The sequence below is a fragment of the Crocodylus siamensis genome, chromosome 4, assembly GCF_052110815.1.
Source record: "Crocodylus siamensis isolate JL-2025a chromosome 4, ASM5211081v1, whole genome shotgun sequence".
NCBI classification, from domain to species: Eukaryota; Metazoa; Chordata; order Crocodylia; family Crocodylidae; genus Crocodylus; species Crocodylus siamensis.
Genome location: NC_143398.1, coordinates 193,496,023 through 193,510,628, shown reverse-complemented (window position 1 = coordinate 193,510,628; position 14,606 = coordinate 193,496,023). Strand labels below are relative to the sequence as shown.

Genomic DNA, 14,606 nt, shown 5'->3' with positions numbered 1-14,606 from the left:
AAGACTGTTCCCAAGGGTGCCAATCAATTCCAGTTGCAATGGCCCAAGAAGAAGGAAAAAAATGGAACAAGAATCTACCTCAAGTCTACATTTGACACTAATCTAAATTTGACACTAATTGGAATTTGAGTTTTTATTCTTGATTAAGGGACCAAAAAAGTAAATAGGTATAGACTCTGCAAGTCAGGGTTTGAACATAACAATAAGAAATATGGTTTGCTGTTGGATAATCTGAAAGTGTTCTAAGGGAATTAATCTTTAATTTTTAATTTTATAATTTTTTATTTAAAATTTTAGACTATATAAAACCAAGAGCCAAGAGAAGCCAACATAACTATACACTTCTGCTAATATATACATCTGGCCCTAATTATGACATTTCTGTACAAGGACTAGTTTCTATATTAATCTTGTAACTATTGTGGCCTTTAAAATTAATCCTCAATTGCCCTTCTACTAGGAAACTTTTTTTTTGTTCTGGTCTACAAAGCTTCTTTTGAAGCTTTGCAACCTCCCATCAAAAGACATTCCAGTTTTCCTCCAGCTGTGGATATTTACCAACTTTATTTGGTCTAGTGCAGGCCACTTAAATACTATTTGAATAGCATGTTGCAATCTGTGATTATGTGCGTCTCCTGAGAATGTAAAAAAACCCAAGCCTTCTGAATAACTTGGAACAATAACTCAACTCAGTCACTGGATATGAAATCTCTAGTATTTCCCATCTATAGGTCCAGATACAGGGCTATGCCAACACATTGCATTGTACGCTGTGCCACATCTATGCCATATAATTATAATATTGTCTCCAAACTATAGTATAGAATGAGTCTGTAAATGTAATTGTAGAATGACATAAGGAGGATGAGCAAAGGACTACTGGTATTTCGTTGCTTAACGGGAAGCTATCCCAAAGGACAATCTGTCTCAGCTACTAGCCAGTTTCCCAGTAAAGCCACAAAACTGAATCATTGTTTTGCTTAACCTCCCAAAGCCTTTTCTCTGTGTGCAAACTGAGTGACCCACTAGACCCACCGTCATAATGCTGCTAAGACTGAAAATGTACTGAAAACATTTCCTACACTGCCTGAAGCTGCAGGTGAATTTTCTTAAGATTACATATGTCTTCTAGCAGAAAATTTGGATCCCCTGAAGTCACAAAAAGCCAAGTCCTATCTTTTTTACAAAGACTAAGTAAATAAGCCTAATGAAAGGGTTTTCCAGGGGATCCACAGGGACCAAAAATTTCACTGAGCCCTGCTGTACTGAAGGAGCTGCCCCATGATGCTATAAACTCAGCAGACCTCATTTCCTGCAGCTGATTTGGAATTACTTATATTTCTCATCTTTCTATCCAGTAGTAATGAAGAGTAAGTAGAAATGAAGAGTCTTAAACTTTAGGAAAGTTTGTCCAGTGCATCTGAATAGGTATGGATCCACCTTTGTCTATTTTATACTTGCAGGACAGAACTTGTGAAAAGCACTGCTAAGCTGATTACAGGACTTACAAGCTGTCCCTTGGGCAGGGGCTACAGAGTCTTTTCTTTCGCTCTCTCAATCTTCCCTCATCTACATGGACTGAGCACGGTGTCCCCACATGGTACTGGCTATGGGGGATGACCTAATCAGCGACCTAGTGATTGATGGGAAGTTGGGTGACAGCAACCATGAGCTGATCACCTTCACCATCTGCCGTAAAGCTGGCAAGTCAGTCAGCAACACAGAAGTCCTTGACTTCAGAAAAGCCGACTTTGACAAGCTCAAGAGGCTAGTCGGTCAGGCCCTCAGGGACCATGACCCCAGGGAGATGGGAGTTCAAGAAGAGTGGTTGTTCTCAAGGAAGCGATCCTCAGTGCACAAGCTAAATCTATTCCAACACGGAGGAAAGGCAGCAAGAAGGCACAGCAGCCCCCCTGGCTCTCCAGAGACCTAGCGGACCTCCTGTGGCTAAAAAGGAAAGCCTACAAAGGATGGAGGATGGGATTCACCTCCAAGGAGGATTACTCCGCGCTGGTCTGGTCCTGCAGGGACCAAACCAGGAAAGGCAAGGCTGCAACCGAACTCCAACTAGCTTCAGGCATCAAGGACAACAAAAAGTCCTTTTTCAGATATGGGGGGAGCCGGAGGAAAAGCAAGGGCAATGTTGGACCCCTCCTAAACCAGAAGGGGCAACTGACAACTGACGCCCAGGAAAGAGCCAACTTATTAAATAGGTACTTTGTGTCAGTCTTTCATCAGTCACATGGGATGCCCATGCCTGCTATGGGACAGGGAAATCTGGGTGAGGGGGATCCCCTACCCTCCATCAATGCTGACCTCATGAAGGAACACCTTGAGAAGCTGGATACCTTCAAGTCAGCTGGCCCTGACAATCTGCACCCCAGGGTACTCAAGGAGCTGGCGAGCGTCATAGCCCAGCCCCTGGCACGGATCTTTGAAAACTCCTGGCGCTCTGGTGTAGTGCCCGAAGACTGGAAGAAGGCCAATGTGGTGCTGATCTTCAAGAAAGGGAGGAGAGTGGATCCGGCTAACTACAGGCCCATTAGCCTGACTTCTATCCTGGGGAAGATCTTAGAAAAATTTATTAAGGAGGCCATCCTTGAGGGACTGGCCCAGGCTAACATTGTAAGGGACAGCCAGCACGAGTTTGTTGCAGGTAAGTCTTGTTTGACCAATCTCATTTCCTTCTATGACCAGGTGACCTATCACCTGGACAAGGGAGAAGAGATTGATGTCATATATCTTGACTTCAAAAAAGCTTTTGATCTGGTATCCCATGATCACCTCTTGGCCAAACTGCCCAGTTGTGGCCTTGGCTCCACCACGATCCACTGGCTGGGAAATTGGCTTCGTGGTCGGACCCAGAGGGTTGTGATTGATGGCAGTCACTCATCACGGTGCCCTGTGACCAGTGGGGTCCCTCAAGGCTCTGTCCTGGGACCCATACTGTTCAACATCTTCATTAATGACGTGGACATTGGAGTCAGGAGTGGACTGGCCAAGTTCACCGATGACACCAAATTTTGGGGCAAAGCATCCACGCCAGAAGATAGGCGGGTGATCCAGGCGGACCTGGACAAGCTCAGCAAATGGGCAGACGAGAACCTCATGGTGTTTAACACTGAAAAATGCAAGGTTCTCCACCTTGGGAGGAAAAACCTGCAGCACCCTTATAGGCTTGGCAGTGCTACGTTGGTTAGCACTACAGAAGAAAAAGACTTGGGGGTCATCATTGACCACAAGATGAACATGAGCCTCCAATGCGATGCTGCGGCTAGTAAAGTGACCAAAATGCTGGTGTGCATCCATAGATGCTTCTCGAGCAAATCCCGGGACGTCATTCTCCCCTTGTACTCGGCCTTGGTGAGGCCGCAGCTGGAGTACTGCGTCCAGTTTTGGGCTCCACAATTCAAAAAGGATGTGGAGAAGCTTGAGAGAGTCCAGAGGAGAGCCACACGCATGATCACAGGTCAGGAAAACAGATCTTACGATGACAGGCTGAGAGCCATGGGACTCTTTAGCCTGGAAAAGCGCAGGCTCAGGGGTGCTCTGATGGCCACCTATAAGTTTATCAGGGGTGATCACCAGGATCTGGGGGAACGTCTGTTCACCAGAGCGCCCCAAGGGATGACGAGGTCGAATGGTCACAAACTCCTGCAAGACCGTTTCAGGCTGGACATAAGGAAGAATTTCTTTACTGTCCGAGCCCCCAAGGTCTGGAACGGTCTGCCAGCGGAGGTGGTTCAAGCACCTACATTGAACACCTTCAAGAGTAAATTGGATGCTTATCTTGCTGGGATCCTATGACCCCAGCTGACTTCCTGCCCTTTGGGCAGGGGGCTGGACTCGATGATCTCCCGAGGTCCCTTCCAGCCCTAATGTCTATGAAATCTATGAAATCTCTGATTGGTGAGGGGCCCTGATTACCTGGCCCATCACTGCTGATTGGCTGCAAGGGCTGTCAGTCATGCAGCCCTGCCCCTAATCCCTGATTGGTGGAGAGGGGTGAGGCCAGATGATGGAGAACCCTCACAGCCATTCAGCAGTAAGGGGAAAAAGCAGCAGCCATGTTGCTGTGTCAGCAGCCCCCCTGGTGGGCTGAGCAGCCAGGCTGTGATGGCCACAAGGACTGGTGACTCCCCAGGGGGAGCCAGCATTTTATTTTTGGTAAGTTGTTTTTTTCAGGGAGCCTGTGCTTTTTTGCAGAGCCCACCTGAAATCATGGTTTCTGAGAATATTGTCAAACACAGTTTTGGTAGGACCCTAACTATAACTCCACCAATGTCAAAAGGGGAAGAAAAAGTACTTCCTATGTTTGACCCATGGTGCTCTGAGTAAAAGCTGTCTAATAAGCATCATACTGTTGACTCAGAAGTTATCAGAAGGAAAGATTATAAACCAACAACAAAAAACATATGGCACATATGTCCAAAATACAACATGGACCTGATGCTGACATGACAACTGGTGGCAGTGTCCCAAAGGAAGTGGGAGACCTACATTGTAGGTCCTCCTCACACTGGAGGGGATTCAAACCTATTTCAACTACTCTCCAGTAAAGTTCCACCACTACAGCTATTGGCTGTACTAATCTGAAACCCCTCCTAGTGAAGCGTGCCCAAATGCAAGATTCATAGAGCCAGAAGGAAATGAGGAAGGGAGTTTGTGATTCTGTGGCTAAGGAGGGCATTTCTTTGGGAGGGGAGAGACCTGGGTTCCAATCTTGCCAGCAGGGACAAGAATCCAGGTCTCCCACTTCCCAGGAGCAAGTACTAATGCTCCTGGGAAATGATGGGCGCCATCACCAATCTTTTCAAGAGTGAAAGGGGCAATGTGCTTTATACTGAATGCAATGTTCTCATCATTCATGTGTTCTGGTTAAATTAAGTGTCTGTCTGTAAAGAATCTGGATCCCATAAAGATGGAAGTATGTCCTTAATAGTCATGAGTCAGATGCCTAAGCTCTGCAGAGAAGCAGGACTTCATATACATCTCTGTGCCTAATATTCCTGTTAGTTGCTTGTAATCACCTTCTTGAGTGACTTAATCACCTGGATCCATTTTTGGCTGCATTCAGTTTCTCAGTTTAATCTGTAAGACGCTTAGGTGCCTAAACCTGTAGATGAGGATCACTCTTCAAGAGTAAAACACCTAAAATGCAGGCACTGCAATGCCATAGGGTGTAAACAGATGTAGTATTTCTCCTGAGAGAAAAACTTTTGTCCTTGGAATCTACATATGTACCAGTTAAATCCACTGTCCTGCTTTAAGTATCTGTGAATTAGGTGAGAGAAAATATGCTAACACTTCTTCCTGGGACAATGCTGTGTATATTTGTGTATTGTAGCGTATCCAAATTAACTGCCAATCATTTCAAGGACAAGCCTGTTGGACTGTGCTCTCCTTAGTCATTTTCTACCAGATGTAGAAGCAATGTAGTTTGAAAGGGCTACATGTGTGAAGCGTTCCTCTTTTGATCCAGGTCAAAAACTTGGGAGAGTCAGGACCGTTTCAAATGAGACACCTGTTTACAACCTTAGAGACTGATTAGGATCTGTCCCCAGGAAACCTATCTGAACAGAAGTATTGATAAAACTTCACTGGTAGGCTACACAGGTTTAATTTAGGTAAACTGTCTAATTTATGTTAATGGAGCTTTCCAGTAATGTTAAATGAATAAAATTGAAAATTAAAAAATGGCTGGTTTTCTTTATCAAACCTATGGTCCAATAAGTATAAAACCCATAACAGCATAATTACAAATACATGCAAATAAAAGCACACTTCAGACTAGAAGTATATTAATTCACCTTAGAAAATAAAACTTAAACCCAGTTATCCAAACTAGCCAGAACTTAAATAGGAATCTTTCAGAGCTCTTACATAGAGTATTTTGTCTTTTATTTGCTTAGGTTTTTTGGGTTTTTTTACCCCTGTGGTTATTCTTATCTTTAGATACACTGTCATTATTATACACTTTCTTGTAAATGCCTACTATCAATATTAAGCACACTGTCACTACTGAGTAAATGTTTTTTTCCTTCTTTCTTCATCAGTTTCATTTGACAATTTGCCACCCACACATGTCTAGGACCTTTGCTATCAGTATTTCTTGATCCTCAAGCAGTCACATTAATTCTTGCTAAATTTCCACATTACAATAAAAAGCGCATTTCAATTGCTATGACTCATTGTCTTTAACTTACATAAGGGTCACACAATGACAAATGCCTCTATGAGACACTTATGTTCAGTATCTTTTTATGTCATTATTATTTAAAATAAGCAAAATATATTGGAATGCCCTGTACCCGAGATGGCTCATAGCTGTGATAACTGCTTTATTTTCTATTAATAAGCAATCCTGCATTCAAACAAGTTCTGAAGTCATTTCATCTAGCAACACTGAAATCTAACTACTGTGTTTAAACCCAAGACAGTTTTCTAGAGCCAGAGTTGGAGGTGCTTCTTGCCCCAACATGGGGCTTGGGTGGTTCATGTAGCAATAGGGAGTATGGGGGAGACTGTGGTGATGGTGTGGGGAGTGCAGAGAAGCATAGGGGAGACCACATGGTGTGTGGCCCAGGGTGGATTATGGAGGAGGGGATGAGTGGTGGGGAACTGTGGGGGAGATTGTGCTGCAGCAGAGGACCCTGCTTGGTCTTGCTGGTGCCTGCTTGGGCAGAGCTAGAGTCACTGCACACTGCAGATTACATTGGGAGTGGGGGTGGGGGAAGGTGGCAGAGGGGCAGGCACTGGTGCGATGAGGGGGACAAGCAGTGGGATAGAGCAAGAGGTGGGGTTTGCTTTTCCCATTGTAGTAATGGGGGTATGAATTTAAGATGCTCTCCCAAGAATTAGATTTTCTACATGGAAATTATAAAAAATATATACTTTTCCATGTAGAAAATCTAATCACTGAGGGGTTGTCTTATATTCAAAGTTGTATTGGATTTATATAAATAAGATAGGACTGGGATAAAACAGTGGCTTTGTAAGACAATAATTTAGGACAAAGAGTAAACACTACGGGTGAAACTCCAAACCTCAGTTGACTTCATTCCATATTTAAGAAAACCAGAAGAATTCCAAAAGGGAATAATTTAGTTGAAAAGTTTGAACTGGGTCAGAAAACCAGAAATAATCCTACTTGTACAAAAGTGCTGTTAGGTACATATCTACTGACTTCTGCATAACACAGATATCTATCTTCAACAGCTTCAAGAACAGAATCTAACTTTCACCTCTTAAAGTAACTTTTATCTGTTTTGAAATTTGCTCTTTAATTTCCTGCACAGCTGCTTAGGATACAAGGAAGGCTGCTGCTACTGGTGCTACCACAGTTATAGTTTCCAACATTGCTACAGCAGCAACAGCAGCAGCAGCAGCAGCAGCAAGAGAAGTAACAACTGCTGCTTTCCCTGTTCAAAGCCATGCAGTAGAGACAAAGAGACAAGGAGTTAGGCCTGTGAGAGTAGGCAGGTATTCGGTCTGGCTTCAGATCTGGCCACTTCGGATGTCAGCGACCCTATCCAGAGCTGTGGATAGGTTTGCTGTTTCAATCCGGCTGAAGCGGCTCCGAAGCTTCGGAGCCGCCTTGGAGATCCGGCCATAGGGTATAATGGGGGATCAATGAAATATCTATAACTTTGTTGTTTTGTCTCTGATTTGGGTGAAACTTGCAGGGATGGTAGCCTCTGCTGAGAGCTTGAAGCCTGACAAGTTTCAAGATGATAGGTGCAGAGGTTTGGTGGGAACTGCACCTGCAGTTGGTCCTCGCTGGAAGGAATAGTAAAGAAGCCAGAGACTGGCCTGGCCTGCAATGCAGGCAAGAAAGCCAGTCAGTGAAAATGGAAATGGAGGCATCAAGGGTGAGGGGCAGGCTGGAGTGGGGGTAGCGGGGAAAGGGGGATGTAGTAGCTCATGTAAAAGTTCAGAGGTACCTCTGGAGTCCGATGTCCGTCAGGTTGCAGTGTGTCTACTATTCCGCTGTCTAATCTATATTATGTTCATAAGCTTCTGTACCTACTACCTTGCAGGCTGCTGGAGTGCAGTTCATAGGTCCAGCTCTGAAAAGTGGTTTGTACATTCAAACAAGCACCTACCCTCATCACCAAAACTGAAGCCATCTTCCTACAGCTCGAAACAGAAAACCTGCCGACTATCTCTAGTACCCCACAAACTGCACACCACAATCTATCAAAGACAATAAAACCCAACTACCCGTGGGGGGACATTCCTCACCAGAAAACCACTCTGCCTCCAGTCTCTCAGGCCTGATCCTGAGAGGGAACAAATTACAATGCAAACCACTTTTCAGAGCTTGGCCTATGAACTGCACTTCATCAGCCTCCTAGGTAGTAGGTACAGAAACTCATGAACTCATCAAACCAGGATCCAAGCAGATGCGATGGGGTGTGACAACATCCCCAGCAATGCTAAACACCTTCTCACTTGAAACACTGGTTGGCGGACAGGACAGGTGTTGCTGGGTAACTGTGGCCACATCAGGCTGCAGTTTGTCCAGTAGGCCAGGGGGTCACAGTCCTGTGGCTCTACATCCTCAGCAAGATAGTTAGCCACTGAAGCCTCAGCACTACCTGCCCGAGGCTGGGGTCTGGTGGGTTTGGACCCCAGCATTGAAGCTATGCTCATGGCCCACATTGTCAGTGGCTGGCATGGTGCTGGCGCTGCTGGTGGTAATGCTGGCATGGGAAAGTGGATCCCTTTCTTCCACACCCCCTCACCTCTGCACTTCAGCCTCCCTGACTTTGTTGACTAGCACCTGCATCCAGTGATTGAGGGTTTTGGGGCTGCCAGTGCACATGCTCCCCTTCACCCTCGGGTCACACATACCTGCCATCATGTGGACCGTGCTGGACCATAAGGGATCCAGTCATCTCCTGATGCCCTCCTTCAGCCGCCTCACCAGTGCCTGCACATCTGGTGACAGTGGCCTGTCCCAGCCAGAAACATTGATCCCCTGGAACTTCTCCATTTGGTTCTTCAGTTCCCTCACTAGGGGGATCAACTGGCTGAGGAAAGCATCACTAGCACTAAGGGTCTTGGTGGCCTCGAGGAAGGCCTGGAGGACCGCCAAAATCTGGGGCTGCTGATCCCAATCTCCATAATCAAGGCCATCTCATGGTTGGCCTTTTGTTGCTCCACCAACCTTTGAAGCATCAGGTATGTGGAGTTCCACTAAGTCTACACATGCTGCATGATTTTGTGCTGTGGGATGCTCAGCTTTGCCTGTTTCTCCTGCAGCATCTTGCTCCCTTTGATGCTGCAGTGGAAGTAGCCTGCCACCTTCTTGCATTTCAAAATCAGCTGTATTAGCGGTGGTGCCGTCACCGGCAGCCCTGTCCCACTCCAAGGCATCCCTTACTATTAGGTGCAGTCTGTGTGCCACACAGTGAATGCCAACAAAGTTGGCATCGTGGACAGCTTTCACCATATTGGCCCCATTGTTGGTGACCATGAACCTGAGGGTGACCTCGGCCTGCCCAATGAACTACCCCTGCGCCATGCGGTTCATGGCCCCCATGATCTCCCTTGCCATGTGGGACCTTGCCATCCAGCACCTCAGCTTGCAGTAGAGCCCACTGATGGCCTGACTGATTGCACCAGTGCCCTGTGAGGGAGAGGTAGGCATGATTGCCACCTCAGCTGCTCCAGATGTCGGAGGTGAAGTGCAGGGCTATCTGTGGCCCTTCCTTGTGCAGCTCCTCCCTCAAGTACTCCCTGCATGCCTCATACAGGGAGGGCACCACCATCCTGCTAAAGGTAGTGCATGCGGGCACTTTGTAAAATGGGGCCAGAAGTGCTACGAACTGCCCGAACCCTTGACACTCAACTAGGGAGAAGGGCTGGCTATCCAGAGCAAGCATCTCCCCAATGTTCTGGGTGATCTCGCTTACCTGTGCTCTAAAGGTGGTCTGCCTTTTCTTTGGGGGGAAGGGGACTTTGGAGTGAGGGGGGGACTTCCCTTTCAGCACACTTGCACTGGTGCCAGGCTGAGCAGGGAGAAGGGCAAGGGGGTGCTGCCTCCTCAGATGTAGCAGCATCACCATGGTGGAAAAGTGTCTCATATCGTTGCTACGTCTCATGTGCCTTTAGCAGCGTTGGCAGATGGCAAACCTGGGATCATTTGCCACCTCAAAATGATCCCACACTACACTACTCCTGTGTGTCTAGGTTGAGGGCAAAGATCCTGCCTTATCCCACTCCTCAGCAGGCTGAGACTCAGTAGCAGGAGGAACTGCCTCAGCTGAGCCACTTGCCTCCACAACCTCAGCCTCCTCTGAGGTGCTACTTTCTAGAGGAGACCTGGGCCTAGGGGAAATTTGAGGGGTGTGGAGACAAACTCTGATTCCTGCTTAGTCCCCAGAATTGCTTGAGCCAGTGTGCTCAGCATCCCTGGTTCCAGCTCCAGCTCCTACTCTGGCAGTGAGAAGCTCACGCTGAGAGATGAAATCGGGGTGGAGGAGACAGGGATTCCACTGCTGGTGTCCACTTCTGGACTGAGCAGAGGTGGTGCAGGTGCAGGGACATCAGGTGCAGACATTGCTCCCACCTCCTTGCTTCCACTGGCAGCACTGATGTCATGACTTCTTGGGAAGAGAATGCATCTGTGTTTGGTTGGGGGGGGTGGGGGAGGCTCCCTCCCCTGCCAGAAGACCTGGAACCTGCCGTTCCAGCATGCTTTGTATTGATCTTTCCTGTGCTGCAAAAGGTCTTTCTGTGTGTCAGTCCTTTTGTGTATTTTATTCTCTCTTTTGCATGCATGCACTTTTGCATGCATGCACTGGACTCTTCTTTGATTGTTTGCTTCAGTGTTAAGAGTTATGTAAAAATTGTGTGCTGTCTATCTGTCTGTCTTTTCCTATGAATATCTGTTTTTTCTTCTTTATATTGTGTGTGTGTGTGCATGTGTGCGTGCAATCTGTGTGCCTCCCTGAACAGTGATGGATCACGCTGGCAGGGAAAACACAGCTTTCTTTTTTCAAGGTTGCCAAAAAAAAAAAAAAACAAATATAAATTCAAAGAAATGAATTGAATAGTAATAGTAATTGAACAACTAAGCTAAGAGAAGCTAAATCCTACCCAGTCTTTTCTAACAACAAAAAAGGAGCAGGCAAATTCAACTACTGAGTAAAGTAAGCAAGCTGGAATGCTTGAGTCTGAGGGTTCCTTTCTCACGCAATTTCTGAGAGGGAACAAGCTAGGAAAAGGCACAGCATGCCTCCACACAGAGGCTTTTATGCTGTTTCTAGGTCCCTCCCCCCAGATACTGTCATTGGAAAGGCATCCAAAGAAAAATCCTTCTCACTGGCCACCTACACATGTCAGTCTCCCTCCGCCCCCGCTCCTCCTTCCCCCCTCCTCTCCCTCCCTCCCTCTTTTAACTGTCACTTTCAATGTCTGAAGCATCCAAAGCATTTCTGAAGTGCTTTGGAAGCTCCAAACTGCTTTGGACATCTTAACTGAGCCCGCGCTTTGCTCTGGGCATGCTGCTTCAGATGCTGAAGCGTCCAAAGTGGCCCTGGATCTGAAGCATGATCTGAAGACTTGCACAGTCTTAGAGGGAGTCTGAAGCAGCAACTCTGAGACATGGGCTCCCTGGAAGCTGCCGCTGGTGGATTTCTGCCCATCCAAGATATAATAGCAGGTGCAGGGCTATGTGTACTGTGAGAAAAAACTCCTTGGGAGAGAAGGAGCATCATTTAACTTGCCCTCTACCTCCCACCCCCTAGATATACTTCTGGGTGTGGGCAGGGTTCAAATTACACTTTCATTCTCCAGGGGGAGATGTTCTGCAAAAAAAAATCAAACTGGTTTATTGGAAGGAACAGTCTGATCAGAGACCCTCCCCAGGTTATGATTTTCAAATCTTATGGGGCAGGGTTCTCATCACTTATGTGGGGGTGTTTCCCCATGCTCCCCCAGTGCTCTCCCATAATTTGCACTCTGGGTGTGGAACTGCATTCCCCTACTTCTGTAACTGGGCAGCACCTGTGATAAAGTTGTGAGGAGGAGAGGAGGATTCTCACACCCATTCACAGGTGTCCAAGGCTGGTTCCCTGCTTGTTCCCCTCCTCCAGTCATTCTACTGTACTCATGTACACACATGTACACATAATTTCTTAACATATTATTGCAAGGGCAATGGCCAATTATATTTTTTAGGGCTGTATGTTCAGGTCCACAAAACATTTAATTAGTTAGTTTATTGCAGTTAGAGACATTTCCTGGATATATATAATATTTGTACATTCTTACCTGGAATGTCCTCATCCTCTCTGTCCTCTGGATCTGCAGTCACTTGCCAAGGGATACAGCTGAGCAACAGGAATAAAGTAGGAACTAAGACACAGCCCCTCTTCATTTCATTCATATTTCCTGAATAACATAAAATCCAGTACCTTTTTAATAAAGTTTACCTCAAATTGAAGGTAATTAAAAAAACGTGTTCTGTACAAAGCTTCAGAACAGAACATGCTTACCTGGATAGCTAAATGTATTGTAGTAAGAGAGACAAAGAGAGGTATAGAGAGAAAGAAATATGTTACATATACACAGATATATTGTGTACACAGAGATAAACCTAGATCCTCAGCTTTGTTTAGCAGGAGACCTATAGTACTTAAATCTCACCTCTGGAGTAGATTAAAAGGACTGTTGTGAACAAGCAACCAAGAGTTACATTTATTTTACACTCTAGATCAGATCCTTTTAAAAATAAGGCTTATATTTTTTATTTCCAGCTTCCATTCTGTTACTTTAAAATGAATTTCTTTATAAGTAAATAACTAGATCTATTGCATCACTGGATCTACTGTGGATTCTATTTGAACCAGAATTTTGGATAACCCAATGGGATAACTTTTGAGTGTGTGAACTCCATACCTTATGCTAATAAAATTTAAGAGTCAACTATTTTAACTTTGAGCCCTATATATTTTGAGAAAAATAGTTTAAATTATTTATCAATACAGGATGTTGTAGGTCTATTTCCAGTACTGAGTTTTGTGACTATTGAAAGTATAGGGTCAGATAATTTGAAGATCTTCAGTGCAACCTCTAATTGTGCATTCATAACTAAGTTCAAATTTATTTGCATCCAAAAAAAACAACATTCTTCAATAAAATTGGTATTTGAATATTCACTTGATAGAGAATACAAAGTTATGCATACACATTTTGAAAAACTGATCTAAATGGATAGTGGTAGCAGTGGAACGAATTGTGCGCCTTTTGACTTCCCATTTGCCAGAGGAGAACAAACTTCCTGCTCTTGCTGGCCAGGTCTCAAAAGATTGTAAGGGCTACAGTGTCCCTGGCCTCCAGGTACTTTGTCACATTTACTGCTTGAAGACCACATTTACACCATTCTTCATGAAAAATCGTATTTAAGTAATTCCGGTGTGAACTAAGTGTTCATAGCCTTATAGAAGTTAGGGGCTGCAAGGGACCTCAGAGAACAACAGGTCCAGGTCCACTTCTCAAGGCAGGAAAGACTGATGAGGTCAGATGACCCCAACCAGGTTTGCATCCAGACATCTTTTGAAGATCCCCATGGAAAGTGACTGTACCACCTCTGGGGGGAGTCTATTCCAGACTCTGGACACATGAACCATAAAGAAGTTTTTCCTAACACCTAATCAGAAGTGATCCTCTATCAGTTTATGAACATTATTCAAAGTCTTCCCCTGAGGTGCCTTGGTGAACAGGTGTTCTCCTAGCCCCTGATGTTTACCCCTTATATATGTAAAAAGTTGTGACCAAGTCCACTCTGAGTTTTCTCTTCTCCAGTCTGAACAGTCTCATGTCCCTCAGTCTCTTGTCAGATGGTCTGTTCTCCAGACCTCTAATCATTCATGTGGCCCTTCTTTGGACTCTTTCCACCTTCTCCACATCCCTCTTGAACTTCAGCACCCAGAACTGGATGCAGTACTTCAGCTGCAGCTTCACCAATGCTGAGTCAAGTGGAAGGATGAAATCCTTAGTCTTGCTTGTGATGCATCAGTTGATGCATCCTAGAGTGTTGGTCACTTTTCTGGCTATCACATGGGACTGGTGGCTCATGTTCATTTTATGGTCGATTGTGACCCTCAGGTTTCTTTCTGGCTAATGTTGCACCACCAAGCCTGTAGGTATGTTGTGGGTTGTTTCTCTCCAGACAGAACACTTTACATTTCTTGGTGTTAAACATCATCAGGTTTAGATCTCCCACATTACAAGCCTGCCCGGGTCATCCTGTATCCTCAACCTGTCTTCCAGCATGACTACACTTCCCCATTTCTTGGTGTCATCTTTGAACTTTGCCAGTACACTTTCCACACCTGTGTCCAAATCATTGAAGAAAATGTTGAAAAGTACTGGTCTGAGTGCTGAGCCTTGAGGCAGCACTGGTCATATTTCACCAGGTCAACTCAAATTCCATCTATTAGCACCATCAAAGTCTGACCTCAGAGCCAGTTTCCTAGTCAATGGATCATTAAGTCATTGAGGCTGCAACTTGGCAATTTTACCATGAGAACATCATGGGAGATCAAGTCAAAGGCCTTTTTGAAATCCAAGTACTTAATAAGGTGTTGAGTTAC

At 45.4% G+C, this 14,606-nt stretch overlaps 1 protein-coding gene across 3 annotated transcripts in view; it reads right to left on the bottom strand.

Annotated features, from left to right (window-relative positions):
• The window catches only part of TFPI (tissue factor pathway inhibitor), an 86,153-nt gene that overhangs the window by 46,619 nt on the left and 24,928 nt on the right, over positions 1-14,606 (bottom strand). For all 3 annotated transcript variants that reach the window (XM_090045275.1, XM_090045274.1, XM_090045273.1), the window contains one exon: positions 12,283-12,402. In XM_090045275.1, coding sequence (XP_089901401.1) covers positions 12,283-12,397 — 115 coding nt within the window. In that variant the 5' untranslated portion in view covers positions 12,398-12,402. The remainder of the gene's footprint in view (positions 1-12,282; positions 12,403-14,606) is intronic.